The sequence below is a fragment of the Molossus molossus genome, unplaced genomic scaffold (assembly GCF_014108415.1).
Source record: "Molossus molossus isolate mMolMol1 unplaced genomic scaffold, mMolMol1.p scaffold_m16_p_13, whole genome shotgun sequence".
NCBI lineage: Eukaryota > Metazoa > Chordata > Mammalia > Chiroptera > Molossidae > Molossus > Molossus molossus.
Window position 1 is genome coordinate 116935 of NW_023425348.1, and position 23622 is coordinate 140556.

Sequence of the window (23622 nt, forward strand, 5' to 3'; positions counted from 1 at the left end):
GGCTATATATGCATGTATGCATGAACAGTGGACATGAACAACAAACTGCGGAAAGGGCAGGGAGGGAGGGGAGGGGGGAATCAGTGGGGGGAAAAGGAGAAACATCTGTAACAAAAAATAATTAAAAAAAAAAAAGACTCTCCTTTGTGTGTGTGTGTTGTTAATGTATTGCCATTCTAAATTTGATTTGTCCTTGCGAGCTACGGACAAATCCCATCCATTTCCCTTTAGCAGTGTACTTTACAAGCACACTTTTGGAAAAAGAATATAATTCCGAACGAAAGGAAAGACTGATTTTCTTTGAAACGAATTTAGAATGGCAATATGTTAACAACACATACACACACACACACACACACACACACACACACACACAAGAGAGTCTTTATAGCTTTATAGGTTTCAAGTATTTAGTTAACATAAATATTCATTTAGTTTGGTTATAGCAATGAGATATGTGATCTTAATAGGATTAATGATGACTGTAATTATAGTAATAAAAGATTACATTGGACATGTAATTGAAAAAAGGATTTTACTATACGTTACCCCAAGAGACATGATAATTTTTCAAAGAATACATATGAGTAAGTCACTTTCAATTATGGGTCTGTGAAAAAACTATTATTGTTAAGCTATAAAATATGAGTCTGCAAATATGAATCTAAAAATAATGTCAGACCAACAACTTTGGCCACTAGATAAGGGATTTAGCTACTTTATATGATTTATAAATCAAATCAAGATATACCTGCCAGGAAGCTTTTTAAAAACCTAAAATAACAAAGTTTATTATTTTGCTCTTCTAGAGTAAGCAAAGACTTATCAAAGTAAAGCATATCAAAGTTTTTGCCTTGACATTTTACACTAGTTTAATCTCTGATATATTATGGGTTAAGGTTGAGAAAACATTTTAAAGAAGGGAATTTACTTTTGGTAGTCCCTATTTTCAATCTCTCCTTCTTTTCTCTCTCCCTCTGTCTTTCTTGATTCCTGTATGAAAGCCTCATGCCACAAAATCTGCTGTAAGTCTTTATCATCAGACAAATTGGATTTTGTACATTTAAAATACCTTATCATTTTAAATTGTTCATTGAAAAATACCTCCCTTGATCTTAAGCACCTTTGCAGGAGTTGAAAGTAACTATTTTGGGAGAGGATTGGGGAATGGATGAGATGGAGACAGCTCTTTTGGTGCTTCTAAAAACAAATCTGATATCTGGCCCCACAGGCTCTGACATATATAGATGGCTATATAGAAGTGGTTATGTCTGGATGCTTCTCAGGCAGCCATCTAGAGACCTTTGTAGCTCTAGTAAACTATTTCATGTTCTTGGTCTGTAGGAATAACATAGGTATATAAACAAAATAATATATAGCACCTTTGATTATGTGGCATTATATTTATTAATTTTTTAAAATTATAAACTATTTTCTGTTGTTTTAAAGAACTAGTATTGCTACATCCTCAGGCTTCATTTGAAGTGAAAGTCAAAGGACTAAATGGAGCTAATGTTGTTCTTATGTTTTATAATGCTTAGAGATGCTAGAGATTTTGCCTCTTATGTGCATAATTCATGCATTAATATGTGTTGTGCCAATTATGGATGGTTTGCTTGGGAAATCCTAGTTGAGAGACCTAATGCATGCAAGAACATTAAAATGTTTTTTAAAAATGGAAAAAAGGGAATGCTGTCCAATCAGTACCTTGTTCCTAAGTATCACGTCATTAAAATTCCCAGTTGTTTAGTGTGAATGTGTGCACCTGGTTTCTGTGGATCAACAGTTAACTGATATTTATAAAACTAAATGGCAGAGCAAGAAACTTAAAATAATGTAGTATTCTAGAAAGAATTTGAAAAAAATATATCTTGTGCCAGAAACATTTCCCCTCCTTTGTAGGCCGCTGTTCCCAATGTTCACTTCTTATTCATGTCCTTCCGCCCCTTTTCAGTTACTGATGCCGTTAGGTATTGAGACAAAGAAATAGCTAAGAAATACTATAGAGTTAAACCTTTCGTTCTGATGTTAGCAAGTTTTTTTAAATTAATTTATTTTTGTTACAGATGTTTCTTCTTTTTCTCCCACTGACTGCCCCCTCTCTCTCCCTTCGAACCCTGTCCCCAGCTTTGTTGTCTATGTCCATTGTTCATGCACACATGCATATAAGTTCTGTGGTTTATCTCTCCCCTACCACCTCCTCTTCTAGGGATTGTCAGTCTGTACCCCACTTCCATGTCTCTGGGACTACCCCATTCCTCAGACTGTTATGTTCATTATATCCCACAAATAAGTGAGATCATATGATACTTGTCTTTCTCTGTTTGACTTGTTTTGCTTAGGATAATACTTTCCAGGTCCCTCCATGTCATCTTAAAAGATAAGAGATCTTTCTTTCTTACAGCTGCATAATACTCTATTGTGTATATGTACCACAGCTTTTTTATCCATTCGTCTACTGATGGACATTTGGGCTGTTTCCAGATCTTAGCCATTGCAAACAATGCTGCTACAAACATGGGAGTACATATATTGTTTCTGATTGGTGTTTTAAGCTTCTTAGGGTATATTCCTGGCAGTGAAATCACTGGGTCAAATGGAAGTTCAAATTTTAATTTTTTGAGGTGACACTATATTGTTTTCCATAGTGGCTGCACCAGTCTGCGTTCCCACCAGCAGTGTACTAGAGTCCCCTGTTCTCCACACCCTCGCCAACACTTGTTGTTTGATGATTTGTTGATGGCGGCCATTCTGACAGGTGTGAGGTGATACTTCATTGTTGTTTTAATTTGCATCTCTCTGATGACTAGTGATGTCGAGCATTTCTTTATATGTCTCTTAGCCATTTGTATATCCTGTTTGGAGAGGTGTCTATTGAGTTCCTCTGCCCCTTTTTTAATTGGGTTCTTTGTCTTTTTTTTGTTGAGTTGTATGAGCACTCTATATATATTGGAAATTAACCCCTTATCTGATATATCATTGGCAGTTATGCTCTCCCATACAGTGAGTTGCCTTTTCATTTTGATGATTGTATCTTTTGCTGTGCAGAAGCTTTTGAGTTTGATGTAGTCCTATGTGTTCATTTTCTCCTTTGTTTCTGTTGCTTTAGGTGATGTGTCAGTGAGAATTCTGCTGCATATTATGTCTGAAATTTTGTTGCCTACAGTTTCTTCTAGGATTTTTATGGATTCATGAGTCACATTTAATTCTTTTATCCCTTTTGAGTTTATTTTTGTGTATGGTGTAAGTTGATGGTCTAATTTCATTTTTTTATATGTAGCTGTCCAAATTTCCCAACACCATTTATTAAAGAGGCTGTCTTTACTCCACTGTATGTTCTAGCCATCTTTGTCAAATATTAATTGAGGAGCCCTGGCCGGTTTGGCTCAGCGGTTAGAGCGTCGGCCTGCGGTCCGGAGAGACCCGGGTTCAGTTCCCGCTAAGGGCACGTACTTCAGTTGCAGTTTGTCCCTGGCCCAGGTGGGTCGTGCGGGTGGCAGCCACTCGATGTGTCCCTTCACATCGATGTTTCTCTCTCTCTCTCCCTTCCTCTCTCTCCCTCCAATTCTATCTGTACAAAAAATGGAAAAATATCCTCAGGTGAGGATAAAAAAAAAATATATTAATTGAGGATATTGCCTTGGGTTCATTTCTGGGTTCTCTGTTCTGTTCCACTGGTCTATATGCCTGTTCTTGTGCCAGTACCTGGCTGTTTTGATTGCAGTGGCTTTGAAGTATAATCTGAAATCTGGTAATGTGATCCCTCCTACTTTGTTCTTGTTTTTCAAGATTGCTGTGGCTATTCGAGGTCTTTTTTGGTTCCATATGAACTTTTGAAGTATTTGTTCTAGTTATGTGAAGTATGTCATTGGTATTTTGATGGGGATTGCTTTAAATCTATAGATCGCTTTGGGTAGTATGGACATTTTAATGATGTTAATTCTTCCAATCCATGAACAAGGTATGTGCTTCCACTTTTTTGTATCTTCCTCTGTTTCTTCTTTCAATTACCTGTAGTTTTCTGCAAATAGGTCTTTTATTTCTTTGGTTAAGTTTATTCCTAGGTATCTTAATTTTCTTGCTGCGATGGTAAATGGGATTGTTTTTTTAGTTTCTCTTTCTGTGAGTTCATCATTGGCATATAAGAATGCCATCGATTTCTTGATGTTAATTTTGTATCCTGCTGCTTTTCCAAATTCATTTATTAAGTCTAGTAAATTTTTATTGGAGTCTTTGGGGTTTTGTACGTATAGTATCATGTCATCTGCGAATAATGGCTGATGTGAGCAAGTTTTGATGTCTTTTGTTAGAGTTCTGAAATGAACTCCACAACCATTCACATTATGATGGCCATTTTTATGATAGATTGCTTATTTTGAATGGCTTTTAGTGTAATCAGATTTGAAGGGAATTTTGAACAACTAGGGGCTTTCACCAACTATATTGTTTTTAACACCTGAGAACATAGGACATTTTTCTTCTTAACTTTTCTCAGTTCAAGACTGTGAGAGAATGATGTACTAACCTGTTCTTTCCATACACAAAAGCCACAAACATTGAATGGCATCTGTTTGGAATTTACAAAACATGTTTGATTTTTATGTTAATCCTCACCCAAGGATATTTTTCCATTGATTTTTAGATAGATTGGAAGGGATGGAGGGAGAGAGAAACATTCATGTGAGAGTGCTACATCGATTGGTCTGCTTCCTGAACTACCCTTACCTGGGGCTGGTAATTGAACCTAAGACCCTTTGGTCCTTGGGCTGATGCTCTAACCGCTGAGCCAAACCAGCCAGGGCTACAAAACGTGTTAAATATACATTATCTCATCCTGATTCACCCAGGAAATGTATGAGGTAGGCAGGACAAGGACTCAATTTAAAGTTAAGGAAGCAAAAACTCAGAGAGGAATGGTTAACTTGCCCAAAGTCAAGAAACTAGTAACCATCTACATTTTAGTGCCTGGTTCTCCTGTTTCAGCTCTTTCCACTGTGACATGTCTCTCAGCATGTCTGTGAATTGTTCATCCTAGTAATCAATATTGTACAGTGTAGACTCCCTATTTTGCTTCCCATGTGTTTCCTACTTTGTGACTTGCTAAGGGGTGGTAGCAATTTTCTGTTAATTTTCTTGAATCTTATCTCTTCTCATCAATTGTTTAGTTCCTGACTGTGCTATGACAGCACACAACATAGACCTGTGTTAGAAATGACAAAGGGCTCTTTCTCCATCAGGACTTTGCCTCTAGGCTGACCTAGTTTGCCTTTCCACTGTCATGTTTGTATGCTCTCAGCTTCCATGCTTGGAAGCAGCTCTGACCAGAATGACAAAAGCTATCATCACGGCCAAGCTTCTGTTGCAGAGTCTGGGAAGAGCAGTGACATTACTTATACATAGTTTGCTTTCTGAATATGAAAGAAGTCATGATTATCATAGAAATAGTAACATGCATAGGGCATATATATCTCTTCAAAGATTTTATATAATTGTGCATACCCATTCATACACATATCTTAGTGTAAATCATTTATTAGAAAACGAGGAAGTAATATAATAGTTGTTGTATAATGGATTAAGGAGCAGATTAAAACAATGTGCTCAGATACAGTTAAGTGAAAAAAAAGTAAGACTTTTCATGCCATGTAGTGTTAGTGTTCTTTTACCTGCATGTTTTTTGTTTTTCCAGAAAGAAGTGTGATGGTCTGTAACTCTAGCTTAGTAGTGCGTCATGAACACTAATGACGTGACAGTCATTATCTGCCAAACATCGGTTTATAAGCATGTTTCATATATGTTTGGAACATCCGATTATAGTCAACACTTGATCTGTTTATATTTAGACCTTTGTTGAGTTTTATGTTCTAAGAGAGGTTGAAAGAATAGAGCTGGGCAGCATCTGAGACTCTTAAACTCCAAGGACTTGTTCTTGCCAATGACCTGAAATAATCAGACTCTCAGTCACTGACTGGCTAAACAAATTGCCCATGGCACTTTGGTTGGCATCTGAATAACAATTTACTTACTTACATTGAGCAATAACTAAAATGAGGATTATTACTCAAAGTCTGCACTGTCAGCACTTTCTTACCTGTTCAGGCTGCATGAGTAGCCAAGCCATAATAAAAAAACTTTGCTTTAATCCATTGAGAGTCAAAACAAAATGAATTTCATGCCAATTCTTCCATCTAGTTTAAAGAGCTGTCTGATTGCAGGGGAGGTTTTGTGTGTGAGATTTGGCATTCCACATTTGTTCATCAGACTGTCTTTTTATTAAGATGGTTGAAGAATTTTCCTTTAGGAGTAATTTTTCTCAATGTGACAGAGGGCCAATATACCCCTGAATAGTATTAGATACAATGTTTCATAAACTATTCCCCTTTTTTCTCTTTCCTAAGGTTGCGCTAATGGCACCAGCTTTTCCCATGCCCTTCCTGGTTTCATCTCCTTTACTTTTATTGCTTCTATTGTCCAGTGGCCACTTTGCTCGGAGCTATATACCTGAACTAGTGATTGGAGGTAATTCTCTATCACCCAATTACAAATTATTGTTTAAGTGGTGTATTTAGTGTTGACAAAACATGTCCCCATTTTATGTGTTAATTGTATAATTTAACTGTCAGGCAGAAATATTACTTCCTTTATTTCTGGGCTCTGGTTAGGGAACACTTCACTATAGCTCCCGAGTACTGGAAACAATAAGGAAGTCTTTGGAAATGTTCAAGTGGAGGCAGCAAAGATTTTTTGTTTTGTTTTTGATTTGTTTCTATTGATTTTTTAGAGAGAGAGGAAGGGAGAGAGAGATAGAAACATCGATGTTAGAGAGAAACATTGATGGGCTGCCTCCTGCACACCCCCTACTGGGGATTGTCTGCGTCCCAGGCATGTGCCTGACTGCAATCAAACTGGACCTCTCAGTCCATGGAACAATGCCAAATCCTCTGAGCCACACCGGCCAGGCTGCAAAGGTGTTTTAAAAGACTAGAAATTATTTTCTAACATGGCTATTGCCATCCTGTGAGGTACTCAAGAGTTGAAACTACACTAATTAGCTTTGCAGCATGTAATTGGCATCTTTGGACTGTGAGGCATGCCTGACAATAGTCCCAAATGTTAGACATGGTCAGTTTAATTTAATTTAACAATTTTTTGACTACTTCCTCATGAAGAGATTTTTTCCTCCCATAGAATCATCATATGACACATATTTATATAATGCTATATAGTTTTATTTCATTTTGACCTTACATCAACCCTGAAAAATACTATGCTAGGAATTTCTCTATTTTATAAGAAAAGAAATTGAGGTTCAGAAAAATAATGGCTGTATCCAAAATCACACAATCTAGCCAAGATTACTTCCTTTCAACTGTAACCTTTTCTGCTTCTTTGAAGATAGGCCAATGTATTTCTTTTTGGAAGAAAAGATTCAAAGCTTGGCTTAGGGAGCCCGTCAGACATAGATGAGACACTTCCATGGACTCAGACACTTACTATTGATGTGACTTTGGGTAAGTTTTTTAAAAATTCCCTAGGTTTCATTTCCACGTTTACAAAATTGGGCTAACAGTTCTTTCCCTGTGATAGGATTTTTGTGAGGATTAAATGAGTTGCTGCATGTAACATGTAGGCCCAGTATTTGACATTCAGCACTTAAAGCCTAGCCTTATTTTACTTTGTAGACTGAGTCAGCCCTGTGACATCTGTAAGATTCTGTTTGGTTTAAGCGTCTAGGACTGAAGCCATGTCCCTTCAAATGTTTTCAATATAGTATGATTCATTTTCCTGAGAAGGTGTCTAGAAGCAATACTATCTTGTCTCATGGTCAGTATTTTTAGTCAGACAGCTAAGTTGGCCAAGATGACCAGTGGACCATGTTTTCTGAAAGTTTTCCTGTTAAGAAGCTGTTTAAATAACAATGACAACATTTATAAATTGGGGAAAACAATTTTACAACCTCATTATTACATTCATTAAAAAAATGAAATAAGGGACTTTAGTTAGATACATGGAAGAATTCCTAATAGTCACCGAAGTGAAATGTTACCAGTGTGGGCAGCAGGAAACCCAAGTCTTGTCTTGTTCTTGACTCTTCAAACTGAGGCAAAACACTTTGACCTTTCTGAATCTTTGCTTTTTTCCTCTGTAAAATGTGGGTATGTGGATAATTATATCTGAGATTCATGAGGTTGTGAATATCTAGTGAAAAGAAAGTAATTTGTAAACTGTGAAGTGTTATACAAACTGAAAGTGGTATTATTTTCTGGAGTTCACTGAAAACATCAGGAATTCTTGGATGACTTACATGTGTTCTTGCCTGAAGGTAGGTGAAGGAATAATAAATAAATAACTCTTTGGATCTATTTCAGTTGAAGGAATGTATGTTTTCAGCTTAAATTAGTACTGATGATCTTGTCAAATCAAATTCAATGGCTATTTTTAGCAAGACATTAAAATAAAATTAGGAAGAAGAAAATGCTTGGGAAGCAAATATACTTTGTATAGAAAGACTTAATTATCATATTGATTATGTGTTAAGTATATTCAGTTACAATCAATAATTACAATGATAAAAACCACTGTGCTTTGCCAATTAGAACATACTTCTAAGACGACCAAATTTATCAGTTTGAATCCCTTTATGGGTCAATTATCATAATGTCAGCCTTCACCCTAAGCTCTCATGAGGTCACTTAGATCTATGCCCATGTTCACAAAGAGAATAAAGTGGAGATTAGATGAAGTCATGCAGATGTTCAAGCAGTATGGATAGAAAAATTTTATAGTATAATGCATCTCTAGCTTTTATTTTTTCCCTTGTAGCACACCTATTATTTTTACTTTTCATAATTAATTGTCTGGACTACTGCTGGCAGCAGCGGGAAAATGGCACTAGGTGTAACCTGGTTCAGCATCCTTGGTTACTTGAGTTCTGGCTAAGAAAGGGTTCAGAACCAAGACCCAAACTATAAGAGAAAGTTTATCTAGAAAGTCACAGAAGTCGAAGTGAGCTGTAGAAGAAATGGGCCCAGGAAACGAGTTACAGAGGCAAAAGAAGGGCCCTTGGAGCTTAGGAGAGAGAGCAAGAGTGAAGTGTCTTGAGAGAGGAAAGAGGGAGGAAAGGCTCCAGGTGTACTAAGGAAAAACGGGGAAAGAGAACGCCTTGGGATGGGGAAAAGGGAGGGTCCTCCATCCTGAGGGCTTTTATCTGAGTTCACAGGGCAGGATTTCAATAGAATATTCATTAGCTTTCCTGATGTGTTTCCTCTGGATCATGGTCTCCACTGATTGGTCAGTGCCAGGGTAGGGAGTCGTCCATCAGTGCAGTAGGTCCTTGAGCCATGGCATTGCTCTAACTGGTTTTGCTGCTTTTCTGGGCCTGGAACTGAAGCATAACTGAGTGTCATCTCCAGGGGTTAATGCTTAAGGGAGTGGTCATTGCAAGGGCTTGTAGTTTTGCCTGTTGCTAGGCACCCAGGGCTCTCTGCCCTGGTGACACACTGCACCTGGTTCATCCTTCCTGCTCTGCTCCTGCCCATCTAACTGCCTACAACACTACCAGTTTTGTTTAGCAAAGTACTAGTGTCAGTCGCTTGAAATGGCCTTCCAAGTTTCCAGAAAGGTGGTTTAATCACCAGTATGTTCTGACCCTCTGTTTACAAGTGCTGAACTTGGCAATGCTTTCTTAAACATAACCTTGAGAACCATAAACTTCTTATGAGTGCTATTCAGATGGGAAAATGGAGGCATTTCCCCCTGCAAGGTTTCTTACTCCCAGGTGAAGAGATTTGGGCTAATTTTGTAAGAAGGTCAGTAGCACAGCTGGGTTTGAAATACAGCAGTCCTGACTCAGACTTTTATATTTCACTTGCAGTCTATTTTTTTTCTTTTGGTTTATATGTGGTAAGTTTATTCAGAGGCTGAGAAAATGTCTATTATGTCTGTATATTTAGCAAGATTGATGATTATTATAATTACATCTCTTTTAGAAGTAGTCTGGTTGTTTGAAGTGACTTATTATCTTACTAGTTTTATTAATAATACCAATTATGTAATTTGATCCCTTGCTATCTAAGGGCCTAGCCATAAAGATAGGATGCCTACTATTATAATTTTGATCACTTTAAATGATAGAATTTGGTATATCATGTCTTCCTAAGAAAAATGTTTTTGTGTGGTGGAGAAAGTAGAGATCTTTGTATCGAGGTTTGGAGGATGATGAGAAAGGTTCCTTGCTCTCCAGTTTATCCCTCACAGACAAGTCTATTGGTCCAAACTCCACCATTAGTGGTTCAGTCCATCTTACATAATGTAGAAAAGCTCATTCAGACCATCATCTACCTTGGTAAGGATTGAGGAACCCATGTTTGAGGAAACAGAGGTATGCTTGCTCCTCAGTGTCATCTGAGACCAGTGTACTAAGGGGACTGAAATGTAGGTGAGGGAAGGAAAGAGAATATACAATAATAATTTGGGAGTTTAGATGTGGTGGTGGCGATTTGCCCTATCAAAATGCAGCATAAATACACTTACAGTTTAGAGGAAAGAGGTGAGCCCTAGGGTGAGAGGAAGCTGTGGCCAGAAAGATGAGAACAAACTAGATGAGACTCAACCCACAACTTTGCCTACGGCTATCGGATTTGCCTAAATCTCCTTTGTTCAACAGGTTTGCTTTAAAGAATAGGAAGTGTGTTCTCAAAAAGAAAACAATTGGAATCCAGGTGATTCTGTACTTTTATGATGGCATTAAAAAGATGTATTCTTATGGAAGTCAGTTTCCTAGGGGAAGAGATGCTTTTTTTTTTTAAAGAGAATTTTCTAATCTCTCTAACTTTGGTTCTTTTTCATTCAAGCAGTGATAATAATTACATCAATCTGACTGTTTCATTGGATTGGTGTAAGGATCATTTGGGATAATATGCCTTCAAATGTGAATTGTAAGGTGTGAACCAAATACAAAGTGTTAAATAATATGTGCAGTATAGGTTGGAGATTATGTGTTTGAATTTTGGAGCAGATTAGGAGTTAATGTATGCAATGGGCATAAAGCATGCCTCCCATTGAGTTAAGTACAACAATGATGCTGGCTGTTGTATTGTTACATACATGTCAACACAAAATTGAATGCTGATGTAAGTGCACCAGAGTGAATTACTTGGAAATTTTAAAAAAATCCTATATTTACACCTCAAGCAATGTAGTTCTTTGTTTACCTGACAAATTCGTATTTGATTATAAGCCATTAGTGACAGTTAATAAATGGAACTGTGTTGAATTTAGCAATTATGTGTGAACATCTCTCAGATGCTTATTTCTCTTCAATTTTTTATTTTATTTTAGAGGAAGGGAGAGAGAGAGAAAAAACATTAATGTGAGAGAAAAACATCCTCTGGTTGCCTCCTGTATGTGCCCCGACCCGGGATCAAACTCAAAATCTAGGTATGTGCCCTGACCAGGAATTAAACCTGCTGCCTTTTGGTGTAAGGGACATAGCTTCAACCAACTGAGCCACACTGGCCAGGGCAGAATATTACTTCTCTTGATGTTTGCATAAACTACTCTCATTAATGCTGACTTATTTAGATATGATTTATAGAGTATGACCATCATGTTTATACCTAAACAAAAGGTTTTCAACCCTGATATATGTTAGAATTAATTGTGTCCCCCAGACTAGCTGAATTGAAAATTTTGGGAGTGGCATTCAGGCATTGGTGTTTTTATAAACTCCCCAGGTGATTCTAATGTGCAGACAGAGTTGAAAACCACTGGCTTAAAGCATTCATAATGAAATATATATTCATATCATTTAGTTTCTGACACTGATATAGAATTTTGTCATATTTAAGTAAATAAAATAACATAGCTATTTATAAGTGTTTCTTTAAAGGTACACCTATTATTTTCATTAATTCTGTAGCTTGCGAATATATGTTATAAAGCAGAAATGAATTGAGTGGTTTTTAGATTACCTGTGGATTTTTTGTTTGCTTACTTTTTGGCAAGATGTAGTGTTGTGTGTCTCCATTGAGACACAGAATATTAAAGGTGAGAGGGACCCTTAATGCACCGAATGGGAAGGGGACACACATGAAGCCAGTCCTGATTTGCAGTTATTTATTCACTTACTAGCTGTGTGATCTTGGGGTACTCACTTAACTGATAGGAGCTTCACCTTCTTCATCTCTGTAAAACTGAGATGAATGTGTACTTTGTACAATGACAACCGTGTTTCATGCCACATGTGCATATGCGCACACACATGCACACATAGACACATCTTGACTCCCTGCCTCCTGCCTGATCCCTGAACCATCTGGTGTGGATATCCAGGGCAGGGGCTAACTGTGTGGGAGCCTCTGCAGGGCTTTCTGAGCCTGCAGGCCCAGCTGCTGGGAACTGCTTCCTCCCACTCCTCAGGGATCATTTCTCCGGCTATGTTGGGACTGTTTCAGGTCTGACTGTTTGGATCCCATGACCTTTCATGAGCATAACATTTAGTCTTTGGGGGTCAGTTATTGCTGGCCAAGTAAAGTGAAACTGTTAATGGGACTGGAAGTGAAGACGGCTTCTTGTTGCCACACGATGGAAGCTTTTGGATTCCTTCTGTTTGAGCTCCAGACAATACACGTGCAAGATAGAGATGGCCGCTTTCTTTTCCCAACTGTCTTCCTAACCATTGCTTCTTTGGGTTGAGTAGGGACCATAAGACCAAAGAAGGCCACTATCTATATCCTAGTTTGCAGGAAGCAGAGAAAAGTCACAGACCTCTTTGATTTTCTTTTTTATGATAAGAATAGTAGACTATGTCTCTTTTCCCATCCTTGTGTCTCTGCTCTGCCAGCACATGGCCATAACATTATGAGGCCATACTGCTCTCCTGGTGCACATTCTTTGTGTTCTAGAAAGGAGGTTCATGGGTTGTTTCTTATTAGTCATAAAGCTTAAGGCCTGGGGTCCTGATCTTAGCTCTGGTGCTTTCCTCTTCTTCCCATGTGAAGGCCTGGCTTTAGGTCTCTCCTCAACCTTAATTTGGAGAATTCTGCTTTTGTCACTATTGCTCTAGACTGATCTGAAAGTTTCATTGAAATATTTGTAAATGTGTCTGCCACTTTTCTATTTTTTTGCTGTCTATTTGAATAGGCACCATTTTCTTATTATTAGCGGTAGTGGTGGGTCTATTTATTTGTTTAGGTAGTGAGTCTTGAAAGATTACATTTATGAGATAGGTGTTCTCACCTAAATCTTGTGCTCTTCCACCTGAATGTGAAACTCCTGAGGGCAGGAACCATGTTTTCCAGTGGAGCACAGTAACAACCATCATTTATGATGCATCCACCCTGGACCAGAGACTTTGCTTTAATCATTTCAATTAATTCCTGTACAAATAATGCATATATAAATAATCTTAGTTCAGAGAATTTAAGTAAATTGCCCAAGGTCATCTAGCTAGTGAATTACAGAGCTGGATTTTGAACTCCATTTGACCTTAAATCCTCTTTTTGAAATCATCTTTCTAAACTCCTTGAAGGAAAGGAAAGATACAGATGAGAAGAACAGGATGGTGCCATGCAGAAAGTTGGATGGAACTGTGCAGTGGGGGCAGGTATGGGGTCGCATTCTTAAGGAAAAGGAGAGGAGGTCTACATGTTTTCATAGACCTTGCCCTTCCTACTAAGCTAAATGGATTTACATCACTGGCACACTTAGACACTTAATCAATGGACCGTATGGCCAGCAAGGCAGAAGTCACCCCCCACGGAAGGCTTTGGCCCATATGTGGATCTTCATTTCATGCTTTCTTATTTAGATCAGAGAGACCCTGAGGTTATGTGAGGATGTCTCTGACCGATAAAGTCAGGCAAACTGAAGAAAATCCCAGTGAGTCCTCTGAGATAAGACACTCTGAGGAATCAGGTTTGTGTTGAAGTTGTCCTTAGCTTGCTGAATATCAGGGGTACACTGCAGTCAGTCTCTATGCTTGTACCTTAGACCATCAGAATGTGCCTACTGGATTTGGCAAGCAAATGCTCTAGCAAGTTGAAGCTTTGTTGAATGTGCCCAGAGAACATTTTGCTTTTAATGTCTTTGGAAACTATACATTTAATTCCTGCTGGGGAGTAATAGTAATTGCTTCACTAAGGGAAAAAGTCATCTCTTTAAAAGGTTTACCTCCTTTTACAAACATGTGCTTTTTAAAAACTGGGAAATTCCTGGTCGCAGGAAAAAAAAAAATGTCCTTTTGTGAAAATGAGGTCATTCTGGCCTTAACTGGCCCTGTGCACCCTCTAGTTCCTCTGTTCTGTTCCATGTTTTGGGACCAGAGGTTATTGGGAGGTTAATCCCCCTGTGGATAGTAACTGCTTTTAGGGCATATTGCCAAAGAGAAAGTTATCTTAACTCAGAAACTGCCCAGCCAGTGCAAGAGGCCCAGGTCCCAGGGGTACTGAGCCAATGACTGATAATAACTTGGTTTAGGTTGGCTGTGGGGTGGATTTTTAAAGCACACTTTCCTATGCTTCAGCATTGCTATGTCTGCTTCATCCTCTTTATTTTTCCTTCTTCTTCTTCTTCTTCTTTTTTTTTATCTTTATTGTTGAATGTATTACAGATGTTCCTCATTTTTTCCCCATTGACCCCCTCCTCCCCACTTCTGCCAGACTCCTGCCTTTTCCCACACTGTTGTCTGTGTCCATTGGTTATGCATATATGCATATAAGTTCTTTGGTTTATTTCTTCCCACCCCCCAACCTCCTTTCTCTTTGAGGTTTGTCAGTCTAGCAACCAATTTCTACTTCTTAATCCCTTCACCTTTTTCACTCATTCCCTCATACCCCCTCCCATTTGGCAACTAACAAAATGTTCTCTATGAGAATGTTTCTGTTCTGCATGTTCATTTCGTTTGTAGATTCTATTGTTGATAGCTATGTATTCATTGCCATTTTGTTTGTTCATATTTTTTATTTTTTTCTTCAAGAAGACCCTTCAACATTTCATATAATAACGGTTTGGTGGTGATGAACTTCTTTAGCTTTTCCTTGTCTGGGAAACTCTTTATGTGGCCATCGATTCTAAATGACCGCTTTGCAGGATAGAGTAACCTTGGTTGTAGGTTCTTGCTTTTCATCACTCTGAATATTTCTTGCTACTCCCTTCTGGCCTGCAGAGTTTCTTTTGAGAAATCAGCTGACAGTCTAATGGGAACTCCCTTGCAGGCAACTAACTGCTTTTCTCTTACTGCTTTTAAGATTCTCTCTTTGTGTTGAACCTTTTGCATTTTGATGATGATGTGTCTTGGTGTGGGCCTCTTGGGGTTCATCTTGTTTGGGACTCTCTGTGCTTCCTGGACTTGTATGACTGTTTCCTTCACCAAGTTAGGGAATTTTTCTGCCATTATTATTTCAAATAGGTTTTCGATTTCTTGTTCTCTCTCTTCTCCTTCTGGCACCCCCAAGATGTGAATGTTGGCACGCTTGACGTTGTCCCAGAGGCTCCTTACACTATCCTCATTTTTTTGGATTCTTTTTTCTTTTTGCTGTTCTGATTGGGTGTTTTTTGCTTTCTTATATTCCAAATCGATTGTTTGCTTCTTGGCTTTACCTACTCTACTATTGAATCTGTGTAAATTATTCTTTATTTCAGTGCCTCTTTCATTTCTGACTGTGCATCCTTCATTTCTGACTGGTCCATTTTGTTGCACTGACTGGTTTATTTTTATGCTCTTGAGGCCCTCACTAAGTTCACTGAGGTTGTCACTAAGTTAATTGAGCATCCTTATAAGCAGTATTTTGAACTCAGCATCTGTTAGGTTGCTTATCTCCATTTTGCTTAGTTGTTTTCCTGGGGTTTTGTTCTGTTCTTTCATTTGGGACCTGTTTCTTTGTCTCCTCATTTTGGCTGCCTCCATGTATTTGTTTCTATGTATTACATAACGGGAGGTATGGGGCTAGCTGAGACCAGATGCTGCTCCTTTGAAAGAATTAAAAAAAACCTGAAGCAGGATCTTACAGGCCAATCCTATGGTAAAGCAACAGGCAACAGCTTGGGTGTGCTGGAAAGTGCATGGGTGGGGCAGGAACTCAGGGAATCATCAGGGTGGGCAAACAGTGTGAGCCAGGTTGCTGGAGTCCCAGATATAGTGGCTGTCTGCCGCCCCAGGGAAGGGCTCACCAAAGAAACAAAGGCCTCTGACAGCATGTCTCTCCGGGAGAAAGCCCCCTCTCCAGCTCTCGCTCCAGTGCCAAACAGCTCAGTTCTTCCCTGTATGTCTCTGGTGCCCCTCAAGCTGCCTTCCCTCCAAGCTTAGAGGGAGAGAGTCCGGTAAGTCTGTTCGCGGGCCCTTTAAGAGGAGCTGCCTGGGGCTCCAGCTGCTTCAGCTTCCCTGAGCCTCAGTTCCTGCTGTTTTTGTCCAGCCAGAAGTGATGGGGACTTCTCTTCCTGGCACTGGAACCCTGAGTGGGGCGCCTGGTGTGGGACGGGGACCCCTCAGTCCTCAGGGAGAACCTTCCCAGCGAGGTGTCCTCCTGACTTTTATCCACCACACGTGGGTGTGGGACCAGCCCATCATGCCTCCGCCCTTCCTACCAGTCTCGATGCAGCTGCTTCTTTAATTTCGTAGTTGTAGGACTTCCATTCAGCTTGATTTCAGGCGGTTTTGAATGATGGTTGTTCTGTAGTTTAGTTGTAACTTTGATGTGGTTATGGGAGGACGCGATACCGTGTTTACCTATGCCGTCATCTTGACCGGAAGTCTGCTTCATCCTCTTTAGATTGCTCAACAACTCCATTGCTTCTCGGTTCAGGAATGATATTTCTTTCCCAGGCACATTCTATTTACTTCACTTAGATTCTGTCTTTGATGAGTAGAACCATCTGTGCCAGACTGAAGCTTCATGTTCATCTTTTTTAACCTGGTGTAAATGAAAAACAGCTGCTGAAAGAAGCTGCCCTGAACCTCTTTCTCTGAACACTCAGAGGATGATTCCTCCTAAAATTAATTCTGAATTGGCTTGGCTAGAGAGAAGGTTGTGCCTGAGGCCTTAGGTTTGCTCAGGGTGAGCGTTCTCATAAGTGACAGTGTAGAGCATCTCAGTGGATGCTCTTGATTTAATGCAAGTTCACTTTCTTCTAGCTTTAAAACAACCATTCCCTACCATGGAGGATGTTGAAACTTTAATGAGCGTGAGGGAGAGAGATACTAATATGGAAGGGGTTCAAGCGAACTTTGACTACGACCTTTGTAGTCTCCTCTAAATTAAATATTGTTAAGGCAACCACTCTGAAAGAATAGGGATGGGAAATAAACTGATATTTCTTAACTGTTTCTTAGGTGCCAGCAATGTTTCTGGATCCTTTCTGCAGATTACACTTTTAGATTTGTCCAGATTCTTGAACTTTAATTAGTGGGCACCCACCAGGTCATCTAACTACCTTTCTGTCTTATGTCTTGAAGGGCTGTGTCAGAGTCATGTTATTCCCCTATAATTCATCCATGGCTACAGTGGATCAGTATTTTGATAAGCCTCTGATACCTGTTTTTTTGTGCTTGATTGACTACAGCTTTTTATTATTTTAAAATTTACACTCTTGCCACTGAGAATTTGGTTTTCATTATAATTTTTTAATTAAATCTATGTTCTGGGATCCTGGTGTCACTTTTATGGCTCTCTAGGTCTGAAATGCTCTGTTGCCTAAGTAAGTCTAAGAATAATTTTTTTTTTTCAGTGTCTTGTAGTTTTCTGCAAATAGGTTTTTAACTTCTTTGGTTAAATTCCTAGGTATCATAATTTTTTTGCCATGATGGTAAATGGGATTGTTTTTTTAGTTTCTCTTTCTGTGAGTAAGAATACTTTTTTGATCTGGGACTAAGGAACTCTATTTTTAGCTGTCATGGCGAGGAGAGGATTATAAAATTTAGTCACGAGCTGTTTAGGTATTTGCTTCAGACCCCATTTCTTGCCCAGAGCACACGTGGCCCCTCTAGGAGGTTCCAGAATCCCTGCTTGGAATATCTTGGATTGGTGTAGGAGTTAGGCTTGCCCTACATGACCCACATTTCTTCAGTACATCCTATCCCCACTGTCCCCCAGGGCCTAGGCTTATTATAGTCAGCCAGTGAGTGTTTTATTGAACTTAATAGCTGGTACAAAATAATTGGGAAAAATATGGCTAGGAAATGCTATTATATTTGAAATTGGGAAATTCTGGGTAATTGCTGAGTGCCTCATATTAGTTCCTGTGGGGGAAAATACATGGCAAAATACATCATGGGTTAATACCACAAAGCAAAAACTCTTATCAGATAAATCAGAAGTTACATATCTGCTTATGATGCTCAGAATGGGAATGGCACTGATTTGCTGATAATTTATTTTTATTATTATTGTTATTATTATTCTGTAGCCTCAGACGATTCAGCAAACTCTCAAGAGGACATTGCAGTACTATGAGCACCAAGTAATTGGGTAAGTAAAAATGGATTTTGGTCATTACTGGGGGCAAATTAAAGATAATTACTCAAATGTAGCTATTGAGCATGTGGGTTTCTGCCACCAGGTCAACCTTTTTTCACAGGGACTGTGCTCTCAGTATGGAGTGGTTGCTCAGGAGGGGCTCTTGGAGGAACTTCCTTAGGCTCATTTGTGTTGAATCCTTTTAAATAAAGTCCCCTTTTAGTATTGATTTTTCTTTTCTTTTTTTCTTCTTGTGTATTTATCCTTTCATTTTCATCCATTGAATCTCATAATTTTGCCTTAGTAGTGTGGTAGGATTTAATGGTGCCAACCAAGAGGCTTTATTCCTTTAGTAAAGTTTAATCAAAATTATTCCAAGCTTAATATAGTTCAGTGAGAGGTACTGTTTTAGCCAGTCACATTCCACATGTTTTTCTCTTCTATCCCCCATCTGTTCTCGTCATTGTGATATGGTGTAAAGTAAAACTTGAGGTAAGATAACAGTAATTCGGGACCTCACTAGCTCATAGAACTTTTAAGTAACTTTATCTCTTTTGCTAGGGAAATGAGGACAATAATAACTAAATCAAGGAATAGATTTCATTATCAAATGAGATAATTTATAAGAAAGTATTTTGTAAATGGAAAGCTTCAAATGAGTGAAAGGTTTACCTTTGATTGACTGTTGCAGAAAGCAATGGGCAAATACAAAATTCTAAATTTCTGATGCAATTTAGCTATTTAAAGTCAGTGACATTAGAGGCAATGCATATTTTTAATTTACCTCATTAATATTCTCTATGTGCTACAGTGACTTATCTTTGTAAGTTTTTAAGAACTCTTGAGGAGTCAAGATTCAAACCCTGGTGATATGCTTTCAGAATCATTGAACATTTATGGTTAGTAGTCATTACCATGGGGATCAAGGATATATTTTTGTCTATTAAGGTGTTTTATAATTTTTTTTACAAAACAAAAAGGAAGAAAACTTAGCAGAAAAGTAATCTCAGTACCTAGTACAATGACTTATACTTGAAGTGCTTGATGATTATGTTAATTGTCATTTCAGAGGGAATTGCTTTGAAACTTTGTCATGTCAATTCTCAAGAGTGCAACACTAGGAAAAACATATTATTTAAACTCATGAGATGGCTTTGAGTTTGAGGCCATTAGGGATTTTAAATTGTTTATACTAATGGAGATATAGAATGTCAAATTGATCTCTCTCCACACATTCTAAAATAAAACTTATCACTCTCAATGGATATGCAGCTTTCCAAGTATGGTGTTTAGATTAAATTTGTCAATATACTTAGATCAGTTCCTGGTACATGGTAAATAGTACATGTTTGCTGTTGGGTTTATCATCATCTTCATTATTCATATTTTATGACAGTATTAGTAGTCAAATGTAAATTATTTTATAGAATTATGAATGTCCTCTCTGGTTTGAAATCAAATAGTAACTGATGAAATAGTCTCATTTGTGAATTAAACTATGTCTTCCAAGGAAATTGGAATGGGAATCTTATAAATTTGATCAAATCAATATCTAAACTGTATTATCATAATCAGCAGAATTTTTTTTTTTCTGTTTTTAAGATGGAGTTGTCTTTTATTTAAACTACTGCCTCAGTTCTGCTCTTCTGTCTATCCATGTGGACATAGCCTGTGGTGATTCTTTGTTCATAACCGAAATGGTCATTTCTAGTTCGGTTTAATGTGAACACAGGATAATGAAAACAGACAGGGAATGAGACTCCAATATAAAGGAGTGTTTTGATGTCTGACTGGTTCCAAATAGACCTATGAGCATATTTTTTACTTGGGTGTTGGCTGCTTTCTGGGGACTTGAAGTACCTTCACTCTCTGCCTTTATTTGTACTCATGCTGATGAAGACAAAAAGGGCGGGTTGGCAGAATGTTGTCATATTTGCTTTTTTAGACTTTGTCTTTTCTTTTCCTTCTGTCATGGCTTCCATGTCCAATGCCCTCTTTTGCCTTTTAGACTCCATCTTTCTGTTTTCTTTCTCTTTTCAATACTGAAAAGGAGAGCATCTGTTACCACTGCCATTTGGGTTAACATGTATTCACACCAAGGTGTTGTTCCTTTTAAGAAAATACAATTGGCCTGGCTGGTGTAGCTCAGTGGTTGAGCATAGACCCATGCACCAAGAGGTTGCTGATTTGATTCCCAGTCAGGGCACATGCCCAGGTTGTGGGCCAAATCCCCAGTTGGGGGGCATGCAGGAGGTGACCAATCGATGTTCTCTCTCATTCATGTTTCTACTTCTCTCCCCTTCTCCCTTTCTTTCTCTAAAATTAATGAAGGAACAAAAATTAAAAAAAAAAGAGAGAGAGAGAGAGAGAAAAGAAAATACATTTGAAGGGTTTTATTCCTGTGAAAAGGAATTTGTTTTTTCCCCTTAAAAGGATTTCAGGCGTTGGGTACTGTACTATTTTACACATTTCTGGGGAGGTTAGGGTGGGAAAGAGATGCTTTTCCTAATCCCTGCAGTGGGGCTTTGCTAAGGCTTGTCTTGAGGTAATTCAACTTTAACGTGCCTTGGTTTGGGATGATGAATCCAGAGGCATCACAGAGAGTAGAAGCTAGCCCTTCTCTTCTCAGTTTCTTAATCTAGTCTTGAGCTACTCACCTTCCTCTTCTCCTTTTCCTCTCCTTTAAAGCTCTGCCCTGGGATCTGCTTTATTTACCAGAGCTCCAGGATCGCATGATTCTGCTCTTTGATTAATTCATATACCAGTAGCCCATAGAAATCCTTGGAGGCATTTTCAGTCTCCAAGACCTAGACTTGAATACAGGGAGCAGCTGTTCAAAATCACACAGGTAGAGGATTGGGAGGAAGTAGCCAATGGAGTCTCTTGTTAGGGAGTGAGATAGCTTCTCTGTAGTTTAGTAACTTTATCTTTAAATGTCCGGTTCTGTTCTTGAACTTATCCATTCACTTGTTCATTTATTTATTCATAGACATCATTCAAGTTGGGAATGAGCGCTTACATAATTTATTTATACAATGTGCTAAATCTCTTCATCTCCACTGTTACTACCGTCTCTCACCTAGAGGTTCTGATCTAGCTTTCCTGTGTCTATGCCTGTCCCTTAAGGTTATATTCTCACTGCAGCAAAATGATTATAAAATTAGATCGTAACACTTTCTTACTTGAAACCAGTGGTTCTCAAGTGTTAATGTGCATCAGAATCACCTGTCAGGCTTGCTGAAACTCAAATTGCTGGGCCCTGCTGTACAGTCCCTGATGTTCAGGAGAGGCTCAAGAATTGGCATTCTTACAAAATTTTATTGAAATACAATTCAAATTTATTAATCACTTGTGTTTGAAAAAAGCATAAAGACACACAATCGCTCTACTTTGTTTTTATTGTCACTCTGCCTTGTTTTAATTGTCTTTATAGTATCAGATTTATATATATTTTTAGGCAAGATACTAATATGGAGGTTTTATTTATTCTATCTCAGCCAAGGGGTTGGCATTTCTAAGTTCCCAGATTATGTTAATGCTGCTGGTCCAGGGATCATACTTTTTAAAATTTAATTTAACTTACTTTTTTCCATCACCATTTATCCCTTCTAGTCCCTCTTCCACTCCCCTACCCCCACTTTGAAATCCCTGATTTGAACCATATCAAGACTGACTGTGATAGGGTAAAATCTGAATCCTCTTCGAGACCTGTCCTCTGCTTACCTCTCTCAGTTCATCCCCTTCCATTGCCCCTATTTCACTCCACTCGGGCACTCTAGCCACCTGTTAATGTCTCAGATATACCAAGCTTCTCAGCCTCAGGGCCTTTGCATGCACTGTTCCATTTTCCTTGGAATGCTCTGTTCCTTGATGTTTGTGTAGATTATTCTTTTTATACATGTAGGTGTCTGTTTAAATGCAGTCTCTTCAGAAGGACCTTCCCTAACCACCCAGTCTTTTTTTGTTTTAAATGTTTTTATTGATTCTTTAGAGAGAGGAAGGGAGAGGGAGAGAGATAGAAACATAAGTGAGAGAAGCATCAACGTTGACTGGCTGCCTCCTTTGTGCACCCCACTGGGGATTGAGCCTGCAACTTAGACATGTGCCCTGACCAAGAATCAAACCAGTGACCTCTTGGTTCATAGGTCGATGCTCAAATCACAGGTCCACACCAGCTGAGCCTGACCACCCAGTCTTAAGTGACCCTCTATCCCCTACTTTAGCCTCCAACCCTGATTATTTTATTATTCTTTATTATTTCTTTTCATAACACTTATCATTAACTTTTATATGTTGTTATTTGGTTATTTATTTCTGTATTTCTGTACCTTTGTAAATGCTTGGTACCTAGCAGGGACTAACAATTTTGGGAGGCTGTGAGGAAGTGTGAAAAATGAATAAATTGTACCCTAGAGGTATGTACCCAGAGATATGTATATAGTGGATAAAAGAGTAAATTATGCTTGGAAAGGGGGTATAAAATTAGGGGTTGAAATAATCTCCAGGGTCCATTACAGTACTAAAGTTAGAGTACTGGTACCCAAGACCCTTTTCTTTTCCTTTTTAAATAATTTTTTAAAAAATTGAGTTTAGAGAGAGAGGAAGGGGGAGAGAGATAGAGATAGAAACATCAATGAGAGAGAACATCAACTGGCCACCTGTATGCCCCCTACTGGGGATTTGGCCCACAACCTGGGCATGTGCCCTGACTGGGAATTGAACTGGCGACCTCTTGGTGCATGGGTCAGCACTGAACTACTGAGCCACAGCAGCCGGGCAGCCCTTTTCTTTATAGCCAAATTATATTTATTTATTTGTATAGTTTTCCATTAATGCTTAATGTGCTGCCACTGTGTGTTAGATTCACTTTGGGGTTAATTTTGATTACTGTGTAAACTCTACACAAGCATGTTCCCTTGGATAGCATCTTACACATGTAGCACAGTCTTCTTCCCCCACCTAGAATGAGTAAAGGGGGAATTGAGGGAACATTTTGTGCTGCTTTAACTCAAACTTCTATAAGGTTTTGGGTAGTGTGGGGTGGAAAGAATAGTGAGAAGAAAAAGGGGAAGCAGGAGATCGACAGGGTTCCCTTTAGGAATGAAAAGGAACTCAGGGTTGAGGATAACAATTGTTGCTGATGTCATTCTTTTTCTTTTCTTTTTTTTAA

At 38.6% G+C, this 23622-nt stretch overlaps 1 protein-coding gene across 2 annotated transcripts in view; it reads left to right on the forward strand.

Annotated features, from left to right (window-relative positions):
• Nucleotides 1-23622, forward strand: part of GUCY1A2 (guanylate cyclase 1 soluble subunit alpha 2) — a 462539-nt gene that overhangs the window by 17818 nt on the left and 421099 nt on the right. For both annotated transcript variants that reach the window (XM_036258990.1, XM_036258989.1), the window contains exon 2: nucleotides 18403-18464. In XM_036258990.1, coding sequence (XP_036114883.1) covers nucleotides 18403-18464 — 62 coding nt within the window. The remainder of the gene's footprint in view (nucleotides 1-18402; nucleotides 18465-23622) is intronic.